This window comes from Fistularia commersonii, chromosome 16 (genome assembly GCF_037954325.1).
Source record: "Fistularia commersonii isolate RoL2024-O1a breed Wild chromosome 16, RoL_Fcom_v1.0, whole genome shotgun sequence".
Lineage (NCBI taxonomy): Eukaryota > Metazoa > Chordata > Actinopteri > Syngnathiformes > Fistulariidae > Fistularia > Fistularia commersonii.
In genome coordinates this window covers 17719510-17735625 of record NC_141299.1, presented here as the reverse complement: position 1 = coordinate 17735625, position 16116 = coordinate 17719510, and the positions used below count along the sequence as shown (strand labels likewise).

The following is a 16116-nucleotide window of genomic DNA, read 5'->3' as shown; positions in this document are numbered from 1 at the left end:
AGTTATTGTACAGGCTTATGGCGGGAAAGGTGGGAAAGATTTCCGTGTTTCTTCCCGCCGTGCAAAAACATGAAGGAGCCCCTAGATATGACAGATTTCTGAATGAGAGGATGCATGTTTATATGACATGGAGGTGAGAAGGTGACCCTGTGATGGACGAGTCCAGGGTGAACCGCAACTCTAGTGACTGCCGGGTCGCCTTCTGCAGCCCGATGCAGGGTTAGCAGTGGAGATGGTGAAAGAATGAATGAATGAGTGCTTCCTTTAATAGATTGATTTGTACAAATGTTTTTTGTTGTTCATTGCAAAAGGACACGGGTCGGCAAGCCTTATTTTGGTTGGTGCATTTTTAAAATGGATCTCTAAATTTGAAGATCATGGCCATCTTGTAACATCTAAATAAAACCTGTTGAGATATTTTTGTTGCTCTGCATGAGCATATACTCTGCATGAGCACATATACACACACACACACACACACACACACACACACACGACGGCATTTTTGGCTCATTTAAGTTTGGCTTTTTTTTTTTTTTTTCATAAATACAAGAAGGAATCCAATAGACGTTGAGTATTTTGCTTAAAAGTGACCTTCAACCCAACGCCTTTTTTCACAGTTCAAAATGTTTTGTTGCATTTCATTTTCTCTGTAGTTATTCATTGATTTAAAAAAAAAAATGCAACATATATTTTGTTTCTAGATAGCATGAAGGCAAAATAATTTTATATGCCGTGTTCATTTTAAATTTGAAAAGGGTTGTGCGGCTCCTGGTGTTTTCTTTACTTTGGTTCAAATGGCTCTTTGGGTGGTAAAGGTGGGGGACGATATAAAAAGAAAACGGTTGATTTGCGTCTGCTTGTCTATTTTACTCGTGCACGTTCGCACCGACTCGAGAAGCTTTAAGCACAAAGCACCGGACGATTTAATCCGCCTGTTATTTTCGACAAACAGTTCGAACCGCTCATTTCATCAGGCGTCCGAAAGCGGCCCCGAACAATATGTCATTGATGTGTATCATTAATTCCGTTGCGAGCGACGGCCAAGGTGTGGAATTTTTTCCCAGCGAGCCCGGCGTTGGCACCGCTCGGCAGAATAGGAGCCAAATTCAAACCATATTGGAACGGCGAGACCGCAACGCGCAGCACATATGCATAATATTAAGGCGTTACCTGTATTTGAGGTGTTACCACCTCGGCAGGAAATTGCTTTTCTGCGGGCACTTTTTGTCGCGATCGTGTCGTCTTTCCCTGGAAAGCCGCTCTCTCGCCACGCGGTGGATGAAAAGTAATTCCAGCTCTGACAGGAAACAGCACGGAGTTGATGATGCACATCCTGCGAGAGATTAATAATACTAGGGAAGCCAAATTACAGAGCGTACATTGGGTGCATTGTCGTGCCGCGTGAAACCGACCCGCTTATAAACGTCAGAGCCTTTTATTAAAGTTTTCATTGCCACAATTTAGTTTTTACGAGCTGTTTTGATAAGTAAGCCTGCGCGACGTAAACAAGCACCAGTTGCATTCAGGATGAGCGCGTCTAACTCACTTCCCGTCGATGTGCACGGTATATCTTTCCAGTTTCGATCGCTTTATACACTCCTGAGTTTTTCGCACTCTCACACTCTTTTGGTGTGAAGTAGCACATGCATAAACACACACACACACGCACACACACACACAGGCGTTACCGTGGAGGCTCCAGAGGGGTCATTCGTCGCAGGAGCTTCTGTTGACAATATGAACCCCGTCAATCCACCGTCATCTTCACCTTCATATCTAGAGAGTAGCGACGCTCATCGTGAGGTGTTTTCAGATGCGTCGTGTGCACACTTCCTGTCAGGAAGGCCAGAAACGAAGGAAATATTTGATTTTTAGCTTGAATTAATGGTATTCTAATATTATTTTTGGCCTAATTGCTTTACCGGGGTACTTTTTTCTCGATGTTTACTTCTTTTTTTTTTTTTTTTTGTAAACGTTTGATTGACCGCCGTGTCCCGTCGCTCTGCTCGCGGGGAGAAAGTTGCTGGCTGGAGCTCCGAACCCAAATTAAGCGTTCAAACATCCCCAGCTCTTCTAACTTTCCACTACATCTTGCAAAGGTGGGACTCCGGGGCCAAATTCTGCAAATAAAATCGTTACGCATCATATATGTGTAAATTAAGCCCAGAAATGCACTCTGCAGAGCTCACCTAAGCTGAGCTCAGCTCAGCATATAAAGAAAGGTGTTTCTTTCTTTCTTACTCTCTTTTTGGCTTGGTCACACGGCCTGAGCCCAACGCCTTCCTTGATCTCGGCTAAACGGCTCCACCAAGTGTTGTGAAAACGGGCCCGGTAGGTTTTGCGTCATCCCTTCACCTCCTCGGAAGAGGTAATAAATCTCCAGACGTCGCGACCGAGCTGCGAGAGAATGACTTAGCGAGCGAGTCGGCGTGCTGGTAGCCAAACGGGATGGGCTTCTACCCCTCCGCCCCCCCGGTCGACTGTCTGCAGCTTCGGCCGACGACGGGAAACTAAACGACAACCGAGGAACTCGGCGCGCCTTAATCTCTTCTGCATGGACTAAAACATTTGGGGGCTCCTCCCTTCCCCAGTCCCATGACTCACAAACATATGGTTAACCTGAATGTGTCCTAGATATGATCTCTTTTATAACAGTTTGTGTGTGTGTGTGTGTGTGTGTGTGTGTGTGTACTCATTGCCTCTGCAAAAACAAACCTTGCTTGTGCAAGTGGGGTGATCACCGCCTGTCAGTGTTGCAAAATGTCTAATTAAGGTCCTGTGTGTGTGTGTGTGTGTGTGTGTGTTGCTTTGTTCGGGGAGGAGGTGGGGGTGAAGTAGACAACTTTGGCTAAGTGATGATTTGGGTTGATTGTGTGCACTAATTGGGCCGGCCGAGTCTGAGCGCCGCGGCTGGAACCTGCAGACTCACCTCTCATTAAAATGATCTAATGACGAGTCCGCCGCCCCCCCTGACCGGAGGAGCGGGCGGCCGCGCCGCCGGCTAGTTAGCGGGGCGTCCCCTCGGGGACGGACGCTTTTTAAGACAAGCCCGGCTGTTGTTTCGCCGGAGAGAGGTGAGAGAATGACTGTCGCGGCTAGAAAACATCACGTTGCCGTCAAGTATTTTTACTCCAAAGGATTATGTACGATCCGCTGTTGCTCTTAAGAGTACAAACAGAAAGTGTTGATGTTTAGTACCGCCTTCTAACCCATATGCTTTTCAGTTTTATTTGACATTTTCTTCCCCCCCTGCCCTTTACAGGAATAGACCCCGAAGAGCTTTCTCTTTTTTTTCTTTTTAAATCCTACGGCGGGGGTTTCGGTCGCCGTAAAAATGAACAATATCGTATTCCCGCATTCCCGTGAATGTTTTTATGTTTTTTTATTGCCGTGTAGATATTTTCTCTTGTTATGTGTGATGAGAGAGGAGACAAACCTGGCTTGGGTATTGCAACATATGCAATTTACATTTTTCTATTTGAGGTTGAATATTTGGATAGTGTGTACCATCCCAGAGCAGTCTGACGGCTCAGCGAGGCTGAGATTTAAAATTCTTGTAATGGAAAACAAGGAAATAAAAAAACCTTTTGATGTGTTCTGCGACTGCGGTGTTAATGACATAATTTGGTTTTTTTTTTTTCCCCCCCTTTCTTCTTTTTATCTCGGCCGTCCTTCCGCGCTGGTTGTAGCACGTCGTGTTTCAATGTTCGAAGAATGCTGTTATTTTTATTGAGGTTATTGCAAATGCCAAAGAATGCATGAGTCAGTGTGTGTGTGTGTGTGTGTGTGTGTTTACCTGCACAACAGATTTGCATGGGTTTTTGCGTGGCTGTCGGCGGCTCCATATTTATGAGACCAAGTTTTTATGTGCTACAAAGGGAGGAAATGAAACTTCCTCGGGTCTCAGACGACGTGCCCCGATCCCTCAGCTGCTCCACATTACCAAATCCCTATTACCTGCAAGCGGCCTAATCTGGGGATGTAGTTCCCGTCAGTCGGGATTAATAACACCCCGCCGTTGACTGTTTGAATCCGCGTCAGTGTGAGCCCAACCCCGGCCACCCCCGCCTTAATAAGTTGTGATTTATGTTTGCAGTTCATCGACGGACGGCTGGCCAAATTGAACGCAGGCCGCGGCTTCACCGACGTGTTTGAAGAAGAGATCACAGAGGGGGGCTTCTGTGGAAGTGAGTAGTGCCAGACCCGTCCGTCAAGTCAGTCACATTGGATTTTCCTCTGGCGTTTCGCGCGGCGGGCAGAAGCCATCGTCCGAGACGCCGATCGGAGCCTACGGGTTTAAAAATAGACGCCGTTCGGAGCCTCCGATCGGTCGGATAACAGCTAAAATGGTCACGACGGAAGATTTCAAATCCAAAATATCGATCCGCGTACATGAACGCGCTCTACATTTTCCAATCATTTGACGACCCGGCCGTCCACGTTCCGCTCTGGTTGAAATTGAAATGATCCCAACATTTGGACGATTAATGGAGCGTTGTATTTTCTTTTGCTGTGTTCCGTTCTTTGCATTACGACGTTCCCGCTCCTCTGCTTCGTGTTTGCTCCGAGGTCACGCCCGGGGTCGGACGTGACCGTCGCCTTTTCCGAGCGAACCTGGAGGTTTAGCATAACCGATAGGCGCAAATTGCTGTCGCGCAGGATCGATGCCGACGTGACCGAGAGGTTCATCGTCCCGATCGGGTCGGACGTCGGAGAAAAACCAACGTGGCGCCACGCGGAGTTTTGACCCCGACGCCTCGCGTTTGTCTTGTAGTTGTGACGAAAAAATGAAAAACGTCCAGGAGGAGTGTGTTGGCACTCTGCGGCCGCTCCTCCGGCTTTCTTCACCGGGACGCCGCCTTTACGTTTCACTTTGCTTCGACCAAAAAAAGAGATTTTAAAAAAGTCGATTTGTCACACAACCAATTACCATAATAATGCGAAATTAAAGGGAAAGCAAATAGAATCGCAAGGGATGGAAAACTCCTGCAATGAAATTGTGCTTTGCTTTTGAATGACAGTAAACCCTTGTTTTTAGCAGGGGTTACGTTCCAAAAAGAACCCGTGATAGGCAAATCCGTGAAGTAGAAACCTTTATTTTATTTTTTTACAATTATTATACAATTAGATACTCTATTATACATTGAAAAGAAAGAACAAACCATTTTACAGGCTCAATCATTTGTTTCACAAATAAAAGTACTGTACTTTAGAAACGTTTTTTTCAACAAATAACTTCTGTACTGTGCTGTCAAATAATAATTTTAATCATCAATGTGAACAGAAGGCTTCAAATGGCGGAGATTAGCTCCGCCCACCGTGACCGGAGTAACGGGATTAAACGGGAGAAAATTAAAAATGATTATGACTAAAATTCAAAGTACAGTCGGACAAATAGTGACTCAGGTGTATTTCGTTATTCCGTAACGCCGACCTACAGCCGCATAGCTTTTAGCGCCCCTTAGCATGTCCAGAAGTTTAACTTTATCTGCCATAGATAGCATCTTCCGCTGCCTTTTGGGCCCTTTTGTGGCTTCAGAGTGTTTTGTCAACATGATGGCTTTTAGAGAAACTGGAAATGGCGAGAGAATTTGCACGTACGTCATGTAAATTTGTCAAGCTGTTTTACGTACGTGTACATATTAAACTGCGACGTTATTGACGCGCAGGTAGAGAAGAAGCGGAGTGACTTTTTAGCCAATCAGAATGCAGAACACAATGCACCGTGCAAATCCGTGAAGTAGCGAAACCGTGAAAAGTAAACGGCGTTCTAGCGAGGGATCGCTGTATTACCTTCTTAATGGTCTTAGACTTTTCACGACAGGACTTCTCCTTCCTCGTGTCAGCGTCTGGTCATAGATGTCCTCTGCTTTCTTTTTCTTTTTCATGCTATTGACTCCAAAATGCCTAATTCATGCTTCCTGTCTCCGTCCATCCTCTCAGGTAACTCAAGGTCTTACCAGCAATGGATGCACACGGTCAAGGTATTCTCACCGTTTTGTTTTTTAACGTTTCCCGTAATTCATTGTATTTGATGAAATGTGTGAGGAGGAGGTTTGTGGACGGGCGGCAGGACGCGGAGCGATCGGACGTGACAGGACGTCCTCCGACATGACATGTTGATCTGGCAGCAAACACGGGCGTAACGCCGTTAAACCGACCCGGGAACATACATCCTCCCTCCCTCCCTCCCGCCCGCCTCTCTTTACCCCTTCCCTCCCTCCATCTCTCACTCTTTTCATCTCTGTCACGACCCCCCCTTTCTCCGACCCTCTCGCTCGCCCTCCTGCTCTCCCCCCCGCCGTCAGCTAAGGCTGAATTAGTTCTCTAGAGTGCTCTTCAAAGGTTTGTTAAAGTTCACATTTCCTGACTGACAGGGATCTATAAGAGGGGCCTTCACCTCGGCCCTCTCCTCTTCCTCCTCCTCCTCCTCTTCATCCTCTTCCTCTCCCTCCGTCGACTTCTCCGACGACTCTGTTTAGCCGGAGCTTCGCGCTCACGCTAAAGACCGAGCGGGGAAGAGACGTCGTCGGACCTCCGAGGAGAAATCGATCCGGCGCCGCTGCCCCATCGCCGGCGTCCCGACCGGGGATCTCCCATCATTTTCCCGGTCGAACCCGCTTTTGTAACCCGTTCGCTTTCACGACTAACTTTGTGTTTCTGTGTCGTCACAGCGAGGCGGCGCGCTCATCAACACGGCGGTGACAAAGGTACGACAAAGGTCCAAAGCGACTCGCCGGCGCCTGTTTTTATAAATTCGAATTAGCAAGAGCTAATGAGACGCGGAGGAAGCGGGGGAACGGTGCGTGATATTTGAGGAGACGTGCGCTGGGCGGTCGGCGCGCTCTTTCATGCCGTTGCCTCCTCTTAGCATGCAGGCCTCTCTCATCCCGCCTTTTGTCTGTGTTTTTTTTCCGCCACGGGGATCAAAGCGGTTCTTGGCGTTACACGGGAACCCGTGCAGAATGTTAACTCGCCGCGTTTTCCACTAATCATTTTTTTTTCATTTCTTTTTTTTTTTTTCTCCCCCCCCTCCCCAGGCCAAGAGTCACGCCAAGAGGGGCATCCGGGACATTAAGGGCCGGCTTAAAGCTCGGGTGAGCGACGCCAACCTTCACCCCACGCCAACCCGACTCACCTGCTCACACACACACACACACACACACACCTCATAGAAACAGACAAGAAGACTGCTTTACATGGAGTGTGTGATTCTGACACAGAGGCCTTTAATGACTGTTGAAGCCTGCTTAGCGCTTTGTTCAGGGCTGTACATTTTTAACCAACGCCCCTCTGGCTACGGCCTGTCATGTCATCCGAGCCCCTCTCTCCCTTTTATTGTCTGCATATTTCATCAGTGAGTCTGTGATTTCCTCAAAGCTAATGTAACGAGGTGTATGTTTCCATAAGCCTGATGGATTTGATAAGGCAATAGCAGTTTGATCTGTCAGTGGGAAATTGAGCGAGGAGAGAGAGAGCGAGCGGCGGCGGCGGCGAAGAAGAAGAACGAGCCGGGTGTGCCGTGTTCCGACATGCAAACACGCCGGAGTCACGAACGGAGGCGCTAAAATCCGTTTCAATCAACTTTTTTTTTTTTTTTTTTTTTTTTTTTCCCCCCTCAGAACGCGCCTCTTTGCTTTTAGAGACACGAATAAATGAAAAGTTTGTTCCGGGAGGCGCTCGCAACGAACGCTGTTTGCGGCTGCTGACGTCTGAAACCCGCGGCAGGTTGCCGACTCGATTATTAGGACAAAGACGGGAGGATGAAAACTTTATCGGCTCACCGACTTCACAGAGCGGATTTAAACAAACCTTTTTCGGGGCCGACCGGGAAAGAAAACATCTTGATTACGGGATTAACCCTTAAGTTATAAAATGATTATGATTCAAACGAGATTTCTGCAAGTCAAATCTGAATTTCTGTTTTTTCTGACTGGAAGATTTAATATTATGGCCTGAAAAAAGGTTTAGGAAACAGCGGGCGAGAGCAACGAGCCGGTCAATCCAGGACATCATCTGCATCAATCACAGGCCCGCTTTATTTGTTTTTGTCTAATCGTCAAGATTACTTGAAATCCTCCCTGATGAGGGCGCGGATCTTTAACCGGATCTTAACTCTCTTATCGGTCGACCATTCGTTGTCATACTTCCGTCCTTTAGCGTTTCCTGACCAGTGGATCGGTCCGCATGGTCGGAGGGGAGTGTCGGACCATTTTGAGTGTTTTAGTTATTTCTTATGTATTCATCGATGGTTTGGAACAGAATCGATTGGAAAAATCCAAACGTTTTGGAGGAAAGAAAACCGACTCACGAAAACCTCGTGTTTCTCGGCCCGCGGCTGTTTACGTTTTTAAATGCTAACCAATCGATGCGCCATCCGGCCCATAAAATCAGGGCGCGGGGGGTCGAAAAATTAACGGTTCGTTAATTTCGTTCGTCATCGCGGCTCGGAATCACCGACCGCTTTTCCGAACGCTCGTGGTGGCGTCGCTGGGAGTTGGATGTGAAACACTGAACGTCCCGGTTTTCTGCTGCCGCTTCCTCCCACTCAGGACGAGGAAGAGGAGGGGATGCCGGTCTGCGCCGGGTCTCCCACCAGCACCAAGAGCCTCTCTCCAAGGAGACTGCAGAAGATGAGACGGGTATGACACACACACACACACACACACACACACACACACACACACATACGCGCAGAACAAATGCCTCCAGCTGCACTGAGCAGCGTGGATGCAGCGACTCCACTCTTTTTGTCCACTTTCTTTTTCTCTCCTCCATTTTCCACCATCTCTCTCTCCCTCTTCCTCTCTAATCTCCCCTCCTCCTCCTCCTCCTCCTCCTCCTCCTCTTCTTCTTCCTCTCCTCCTCAGTCTCTCTCTCTCTCTCTCTCTCTCTCGTCCCAGCGCTTGGAAGTGCATCACTTTGTCAGGCCGCCGAATGTAACGATAAGCATTTTTCTTTTTCTTTCAAGGCGCTGGCGTTGTACGTTCAGTGCTTTCTCTCTGAGACGGCACGGACGGTCGGAGCGCCTCGTCTGCCGGTCAGCATTTCCTCTGAAAAATCTGCTTGTGCGCCGGGTCTTCGGCTTTGTTGTGCGCGGAGGCCGCTTCGTGCACGCTCGGGAAAAAAAAAAAAACGCATTCATCAAGGGGGTCCGTCAGCGGCGGAGAGACGAAGCCTTAAACGTAAAATCTTCTCGCATTTCTTAATTTCTTACCTTTCGGATTCTAGAAATTCAGACGGCGGACGTGCGTCCGGTAAAAGCGTACGTGCAGCCTTGTTTTCACCCAATAAGTCTTTTTCTGCAACAACGTGGCAGACACACATGTGTTTGGCACAAAATCAACACGCAGGAAAAAAGATATATAAATGAATTAAACACGTCTGCACGCACACACTGACATTTTGGTCGCCGTCATGTGAGTGTGATCAGGGGAGGTTGCGCCGTCTCTAATTAGCGTTGTGTTTCCTGTGTGTGTGTGTGTGTGTGTGTGTTTGTGCGATGAAGCTGGGATGTGCAGGGGAAGGTGTGACGGCTGAGGGAGAGGAACGGCAATTAGGACTTTTTGAAAGGCCTCCTCGGCCACCGGCTAACTCACGCAAATAGACAGACCAACACACACGCAGACAGCTGACAGCAGTCTGTGTGTGTGTGTGTGTGTGTGCGCGGGCGCTTCATATTCAGGTTGTACGTGCTCTCACACCCCTGTCCACGCGGCTCAGGCCCTCTCGTTCCCGCGGTAACGGGTCCCCGGAGACCAGCGGAGGAGGGACGCGCCGGCGCTGATGTTGTTTTTTGTTTGCGCTCGGTCCTCTGGTTGTCGTCACACACACGTGTGTGTCCTCGGACCGTTCGAACAGCGATCCGGCGCTTTGTTTTTTGTTTTTTGTTTTTTCTCCAAAGGCTCATCCCATGTTTTTATTTTGACCCTCTTAAATGTTACCACTTTATTTCTTGTTGTGTTTAATGTTTTCCACTGGTTTCAGTTCTGCATGATGTGAAATCACAACCAGATTCATGTTCAGAGGAGAAAAGGCCAGGCTTCCTGAACCGTGCTATCTCTAACCCCCACTCCCCACACACACACACACACACACACACACACACACAGTATCTGCTTTCTTTTCCTGGAGATGAGATTTCTGCGGATGAAATCTCGATACCATTGTTCTCGCGCCCCTCCCCTCCGCAACCGCCTCGGACCAGGTGTTCACGGACGGAGAAATTGATCCCGACGGGACTAACCCGGTTAAGTAAAGGTTAAGTATAATGAAAAAACACGGAAACATACCTTTCAGCCGCGTACCTGCCCACACGCGGGCTGGCGCGGCCTTGGCCGGCCCGCCGCTCCTTCTTCACTTCTTTGGAAAACATCCCAGTCCCAAATCCGCTAATCAGCCCGGCAGGCGTGTAGATATTATCCCATATAGCTGTAATGAGAAGTGGATCTTCCTATTCTTCCAAGGTGAATCTACGGGAGAGAACAATGGGTTTAAAAAAAGAAAATAAAGCAAGAGGTGAAGGCAAACTGGTCGTTTGGATCGTCACGTCCAGGAGGCCTGGCCTCCACCTGCTGGGGGAAGCGACCACCCTTTTTTTTTTTTGTTTGCCGTCTCCGAAACCGCGCTCCCCGTTATCGACGTTGAAAGAAAAACAGCCGGATGCGTTTTTATCCGTCATCGCCCTCGGATGACCCCTCTGTCCGGCCGCGCCGTCCAGGCGGAGCTCCTTTTTCCATTCGTCTCGGGGAAATAATGGCATTAATCAAATGCAGAATCCGTTGGATCGTCCCGCGAGCGCAGGGGTCGCGAGCGCCGCCGTCCGAGACGCACGTATTTCATATTTCCCCCCTGCGTGCGACCAGTAGTGTTTGACGAGCGCGTCGATAAGGCATGTCGGAGGCATCCTCGGGTTGGTCAGAACGCGAGGCCGAGCCGGACTTCTTGTCCGAAGCTGCCGCCGTGGCTTCTACGTGCGAGCGCCACGTGTGTCTGAATCTCCTATATTTAGCCGGCGTCCGTGTGGATGCCGCGGTAACTTTGGATACACGGGGTCTCCGCCAGCGCGCCGAACACGTCTCCACCCGTGGCTGCATTTAGCAGCTCGCCTCAGGTTGGAGCTGCGGAATGACAGCTGCAAAGAGAGCAGGGAAGGGCGGCGGCGGCGGCGGCGGCGGTCGGGACGGCGTAATAGACAATGACAGCCAGCAGGCTTGCGGCCGGGCTCAGCCTCGGGCTCCGGCCTCCTCAGGTGAAGCGGGAGATGTGCCAGGCTGCTCCGCCGGGCCGAGGGGCGGAGGGCGGCTGACACAGATGTACAATACAGGGATGGAGTCACAGGGATATTTATGGGACTACGTTTGTTTGCGTGTCCGCCTGCCGAGACGCGCGCAGTCGCTACTCGGACAATCCATCCAGCCCAAAAACTGCAGAATGATAAAACGCACATCTGCACGGGTTTCATCCGGAAAAGCAAACTGAGGTGTTTTAAGTCAGCGGCTGTTTGCACGGCAACTCTACCGCCTGATAGAATCGGATTTTGTGTCCAAGTGCAAATTGTGGACTTTACACGGTGCATCTGTTTAACTCCTGGCTCCAAACACAGCGGAGAGGGAAATGTAAATTTGTCCGTACATATTGTACGTGCAAATCCTACATTTGAAATACCTCCAACCTGGCGGGTACGAAATTAATCATTCGATAAATAGATGCTATTTGTCTTGGTTTTTTTTTTAATTTACCCTCCGTGCACCGTCGCTCCCCGCGCTGTGGCCGTGCACGTTTGGCGTGTGGATTCAGCCGAGGTTCCTCTTGACTTCAGACCCGCCCGGGCTCTGAAACCAAAGTGCCATCTGCTGTCCTCGCGGCTGCACTGCAGCGCAGAGACACCTGGTGATTTCTTCTTTCCTTTTTTTTATTCACTTGATGAGTCGAGTCAAACGGAATGAGCATAATGCATATTTTTCTCCTTCCGCATGGCTCCGGTTCTAAACAGAAAGGAAGTGGGCTTTCAGCAACAGCCAGTTGGACAGATGAGCAGTGGCTCTTGCCTCAAACGCAACGTTTTTTTTTTTTTCCCCACCTCTTTTTTTTTTTTTTCCTGGTGGTGGTGGTGGGGAGGCAGCTCTTAAACAGTCAGACTTGGCCGTACTTCTGCAGAAGGCTCTGCCTCTCCCCGAAGGTTTGTTTGCATTTCGCCGACGTCTCTTCACAAACACCGCCAAGCTGCGAGATCAGTGCCGAACCCAGGAAGACCATATGAAATGTATAGCGCGAGGCCGTCCGCCCGTGTTTGGCCACGTGACGGAAGTCCGGATCGGCCGCTAATGCAGGGAAGGGAGGCGGAAAGGAAGGGAAAGTTTGTTTCTCGAAGCCATCGGACGACCGAAACGCAATTTCTCCCATCGGATCCGGAGAATTTTTTTCCTTTCCGGGCCGTCGGTCACGTTTTATACTTTTGCTAATTGCGCGAGGAGGCTCGGGGTATCGCGGCGTTTAAGCTGGGAATCTGGTGGTGTTTACACACGGCCCTCGCTTGTAATCCGCTCTGAAGACTGAAACGTGTCGTTTTGTTATTTTGTTTTTTTTCCCCTCCGCGTCTGAAGCTTCGACGGAAGGCGAGCGGGGATTCTTTTACTTCTTCGGCCAAACGCTGTGAAAGTCAGATCAAAGCGGCGAAAAGTACAAAACTGCATCAAAATGATAATAAAGAAATGGTCAGAGGAGAGAAAAAACAAATCCGCGAGACGCTCAGATCTTGAAAAAAAATGCATTCTCGGTTTAAGAATCAACTTTTCCTTCTCCAAAATACCGATCCGGGCTCGTTTCTGCTGAAATTACACGGCTTGATTTATTACTTTTCAGGACGCGACTCTGGAGGCGCAGCGCTTCCACCAAAGGTTCGATTCCCACCGGAGCCGTGACGTTTGCACGTGTCGGCGCGGGCCTGGAAAAATGCAGGGTTTATCGGGAAAATTGCACAAATGCATGAACGAGAGAGCGTCGCCCTTCGTGCAGGATAAGCGGTAGATAATGGATGGACGCACGGATCTACCGGCTCTTTGCGACGGGGAGAAGGAAAAAAAAAAAAAAAAAGGTGAACCCGTCACGGACGGCGGCGTGACGGAGGGAGAACCGCCTTTTCATTTTCACTTCAGCGCTTCAGCTGTTAGCTGACAGCTAATCTGGTAATCTGGGCCCGTCCGCCGTCTGCTAGCGGGGGACGGGGGAACTCTCCCATCCGAATTCTGTTTCATAAAAAAACAAAAAAAAAAGGAGCGTCCGGCGAATGTGTCGTAAACCTCACAGTTGTGCAGTAAACAAACTCCTCCTCCTCCTCCTCCTCCTCCTCCGCCGCCGCCGCCGCCGCCGTCTTGAAGGGTCACTGGTGATGAGAGCGAAAGACAAATTGATAAAGCCGCAAAGCGAGGTGTCGTCCGTTTACTGCTCCCCGTGGAACTTCATCTCCGCCGCACCGGAGCCGTAAAGGAGATCAGAGGGCCGAGGGCCCCGGGGCCCCGCGTTTGGGTTCACCTTGCTTTAATAAACACCTAAATGTAGAGAGAGGGGGCCCCCGTTTCTCAAATCATAGAGCTGTTACGCAAATGAACATGCCTCGATAAGTGGAAGCGCCGTCGTGCGTGCGTGCATGCTTACGTGTGTGTGTGTGTGTGTGTGTGTGTGTGTGTGCGCGTGCCTCCGTTCAAAGGCCATCCTCACAGGTGCATCTCCGCTCCGACGGCCCGCTGTGGCCGGCTGCCGTGTCAGACCGGCCTCCAGATTTACTGCCCTGACACAGGAATCCATTAAATGCTGTTTAGGGATCCCGGGCCGGAGCCCCTCGGAAATCTCTTTCATTAGAGCTCGGAGCCACCGCGGAGGGGGCGGCGGCTCGGCCAATCACAGGCGCCGCCACATGTGTTCCTGTTTAGTCCAATGGCTGAGGGGCTTAAGTGACTACTGCACACATCTCCTCCGCTGACTTTTATGGACGAAATGGCACTTTAACTCTTTGTGTTTTTAAAATGCTATGCGTGTGTGTGTGTGTGTGTGTGTGTGTGTGTGTGTGTGTGTGTGTGTGTGTGTGTGTTTTCCTGGCCGAGCACAGACCCTAAATGAGGCCATGCCAGCCACACGTTACATTCCGCCTGTCTGGCTGGCACTGCGTCCGCTAATGAAGACCGGATTGGGACACGAGTCCAGAACTGCCTCCTCCACCTCCATCCCTCCATCCCTATCATTCTTTGTGCCTTTTGAGGAATCCTCACCTTTTCCTTTTTTCTTTCCATCCTTTCATCAGCCCCCAGTTATTCTTTGCAACCTTTTTTTTTTTTTATTGTTAGACGTTCCTCACCTCCTGCCGACGAGTTTTGGGTTTCACCCGTTTTGAAGAAGCGGCCCGATAGCGGTGGGGATTTTAAAGACCGGATTGCCGGAGTGGGGAAAAACCCGATTTCAAGATAACCTTCGGAAACGGTGATTGGAAAACGCTTGTTTTTGGCCCGAATTCAAAACGCTTCCCTAATATTTGAGAAAGAATTTGAATAAAACCCAGAAAGAAAGTAGTTAAAATGAACTGGAACATCAACCGGCTATCAGCTTTACATATTAAAAGGAAATTACATGCAATTTTGAAAACAATGTCTTTCCTCCCCCCCCCCCCCCCCCCCCGAAAAAACATCTGCAAGTCAATAATGAAAAGCAGATTGTTGTTGAAAACAAGCGGCGGGGAGGTTCTGGGTCTTTGCTGGGCCTCAGAGGAGCCACCAGACATTTATCCTTTTTCTTTTTTCTTAAATTGACTCCCAAATGAAAAGAAAGTCAATTAGAAAGCGAGAGGCGGCGCAAATGGCGGCGGACGCGGCGAGCGTGGCACATGTGTGCGCGGCGGCGCGAGAGGCATGTTAATAAGTGGCCCGGGGCTTCTGGGGAGGGGCCAGAGGGGCCAGAGGGGCCGGGGGACCCGGGTCCCCGGGACGCTCGGGTTCTTGAACCCGCCCGTTAAACCGCGGGACACAGGTGGCCCGTTAAACCCGCCAGGCCCGACCGCGGCGGCGCACAGTGGCCGTCGAACGCATCGCGCCGACGTGCACTCAACGTCCAGATGCAGATTATCGTCCCCGAACCCCCTCCCTCTGCTCCAGACCCCCTCGGGTTACCCTGGAGTTTGACGAAAAGCCCCCAGGGACCCGGGAGATCCTCGTCCCTCCGCTCACCTCCACTAATTGAGTCTCCGCCCTTCGGGGTCCATTAAAAGCACCGTAGTGTGTCTGTTTAATGGACACACACACAAACACACACATCTCTCCACACGCGTGTTGTTTTCATTGTCGTCTCCTGACCGTTTTCATCGACCCCCCTCTAGAACTTCAGCAAGGCCCCCTTGAGTTCGGGCCCCCGGGACCTCGGCTACGGGCTGGACGATGACGAGCTGGACAACGCGAGCAAGTAAGTTCTCCTCGGCTAATGAGGAGCCGCTTCGCACCGGCCGTCTTCTGACTGTCTGTACGTCATTTGACCCGAGGTTTGATTTTTTTTTAAATTTTTTTTAGAGCGGTTTAATAATCAGAAATGCTTCTCCGAGCGGATTCCATTTTATTTTTCCTTGCGGTAATACTGCCCTCCAGTGGAGTCATCCCGCAGCCACGCGCTCGCAGTCGTACCTTGACTTGCGAGTTTAAGCCGTTCCGCGTCCGAGCTCAATTTTCTCGTGTAATTTCCCCATTAAAATGATTTAAATGAATTAACATGAATCCGTTCCAGGGTTTTTAAATTTAAAAAAATGTGCTTTATGAATAACATATGTTGTCTGTCGGGCGCCTTCCAAAAAATAGCATTATTTTTATCATAAAATAATAATAGATGATTAAAGGAAATTTAAGTTTTATCAAGTGTATTCACCAAAATGATACCAGCGGTGGTTCAAGAGGTTGTGGAAGTTTTGCTTTTGCTCCTCTTTCGTCATTTAGTTGCTACACGCGTCATGCTATGATATATTGCTAAATGGAACTTGCACACTTTGCGACACTTTATGGATAAATTTAAGTGAGCAACGGCGTGAATGCCGGTCCCCTTTTTCAGGATGATAAAATCATCCCCGACTGGTTCTGGAAG

General features: G+C 49.6%; 1 protein-coding gene across 2 annotated transcripts in view; it reads left to right on the top strand.

The window, feature by feature from the left end:
* Nucleotides 1–16116, top strand: part of dennd1b (DENN/MADD domain containing 1B) — a 107381-nt gene that overhangs the window by 86096 nt on the left and 5169 nt on the right. For both annotated transcript variants that reach the window (XM_086162120.1, XM_086162119.1), the window contains 6 exons: nucleotides 4100–4190; nucleotides 5947–5987; nucleotides 6678–6713; nucleotides 7044–7100; nucleotides 8556–8645; nucleotides 15368–15450. In XM_086162120.1, coding sequence (XP_086018246.1) covers nucleotides 4100–4190; nucleotides 5947–5987; nucleotides 6678–6713; nucleotides 7044–7100; nucleotides 8556–8645; nucleotides 15368–15450 — 398 coding nt within the window. The remainder of the gene's footprint in view (nucleotides 1–4099; nucleotides 4191–5946; nucleotides 5988–6677; nucleotides 6714–7043; nucleotides 7101–8555; nucleotides 8646–15367; nucleotides 15451–16116) is intronic.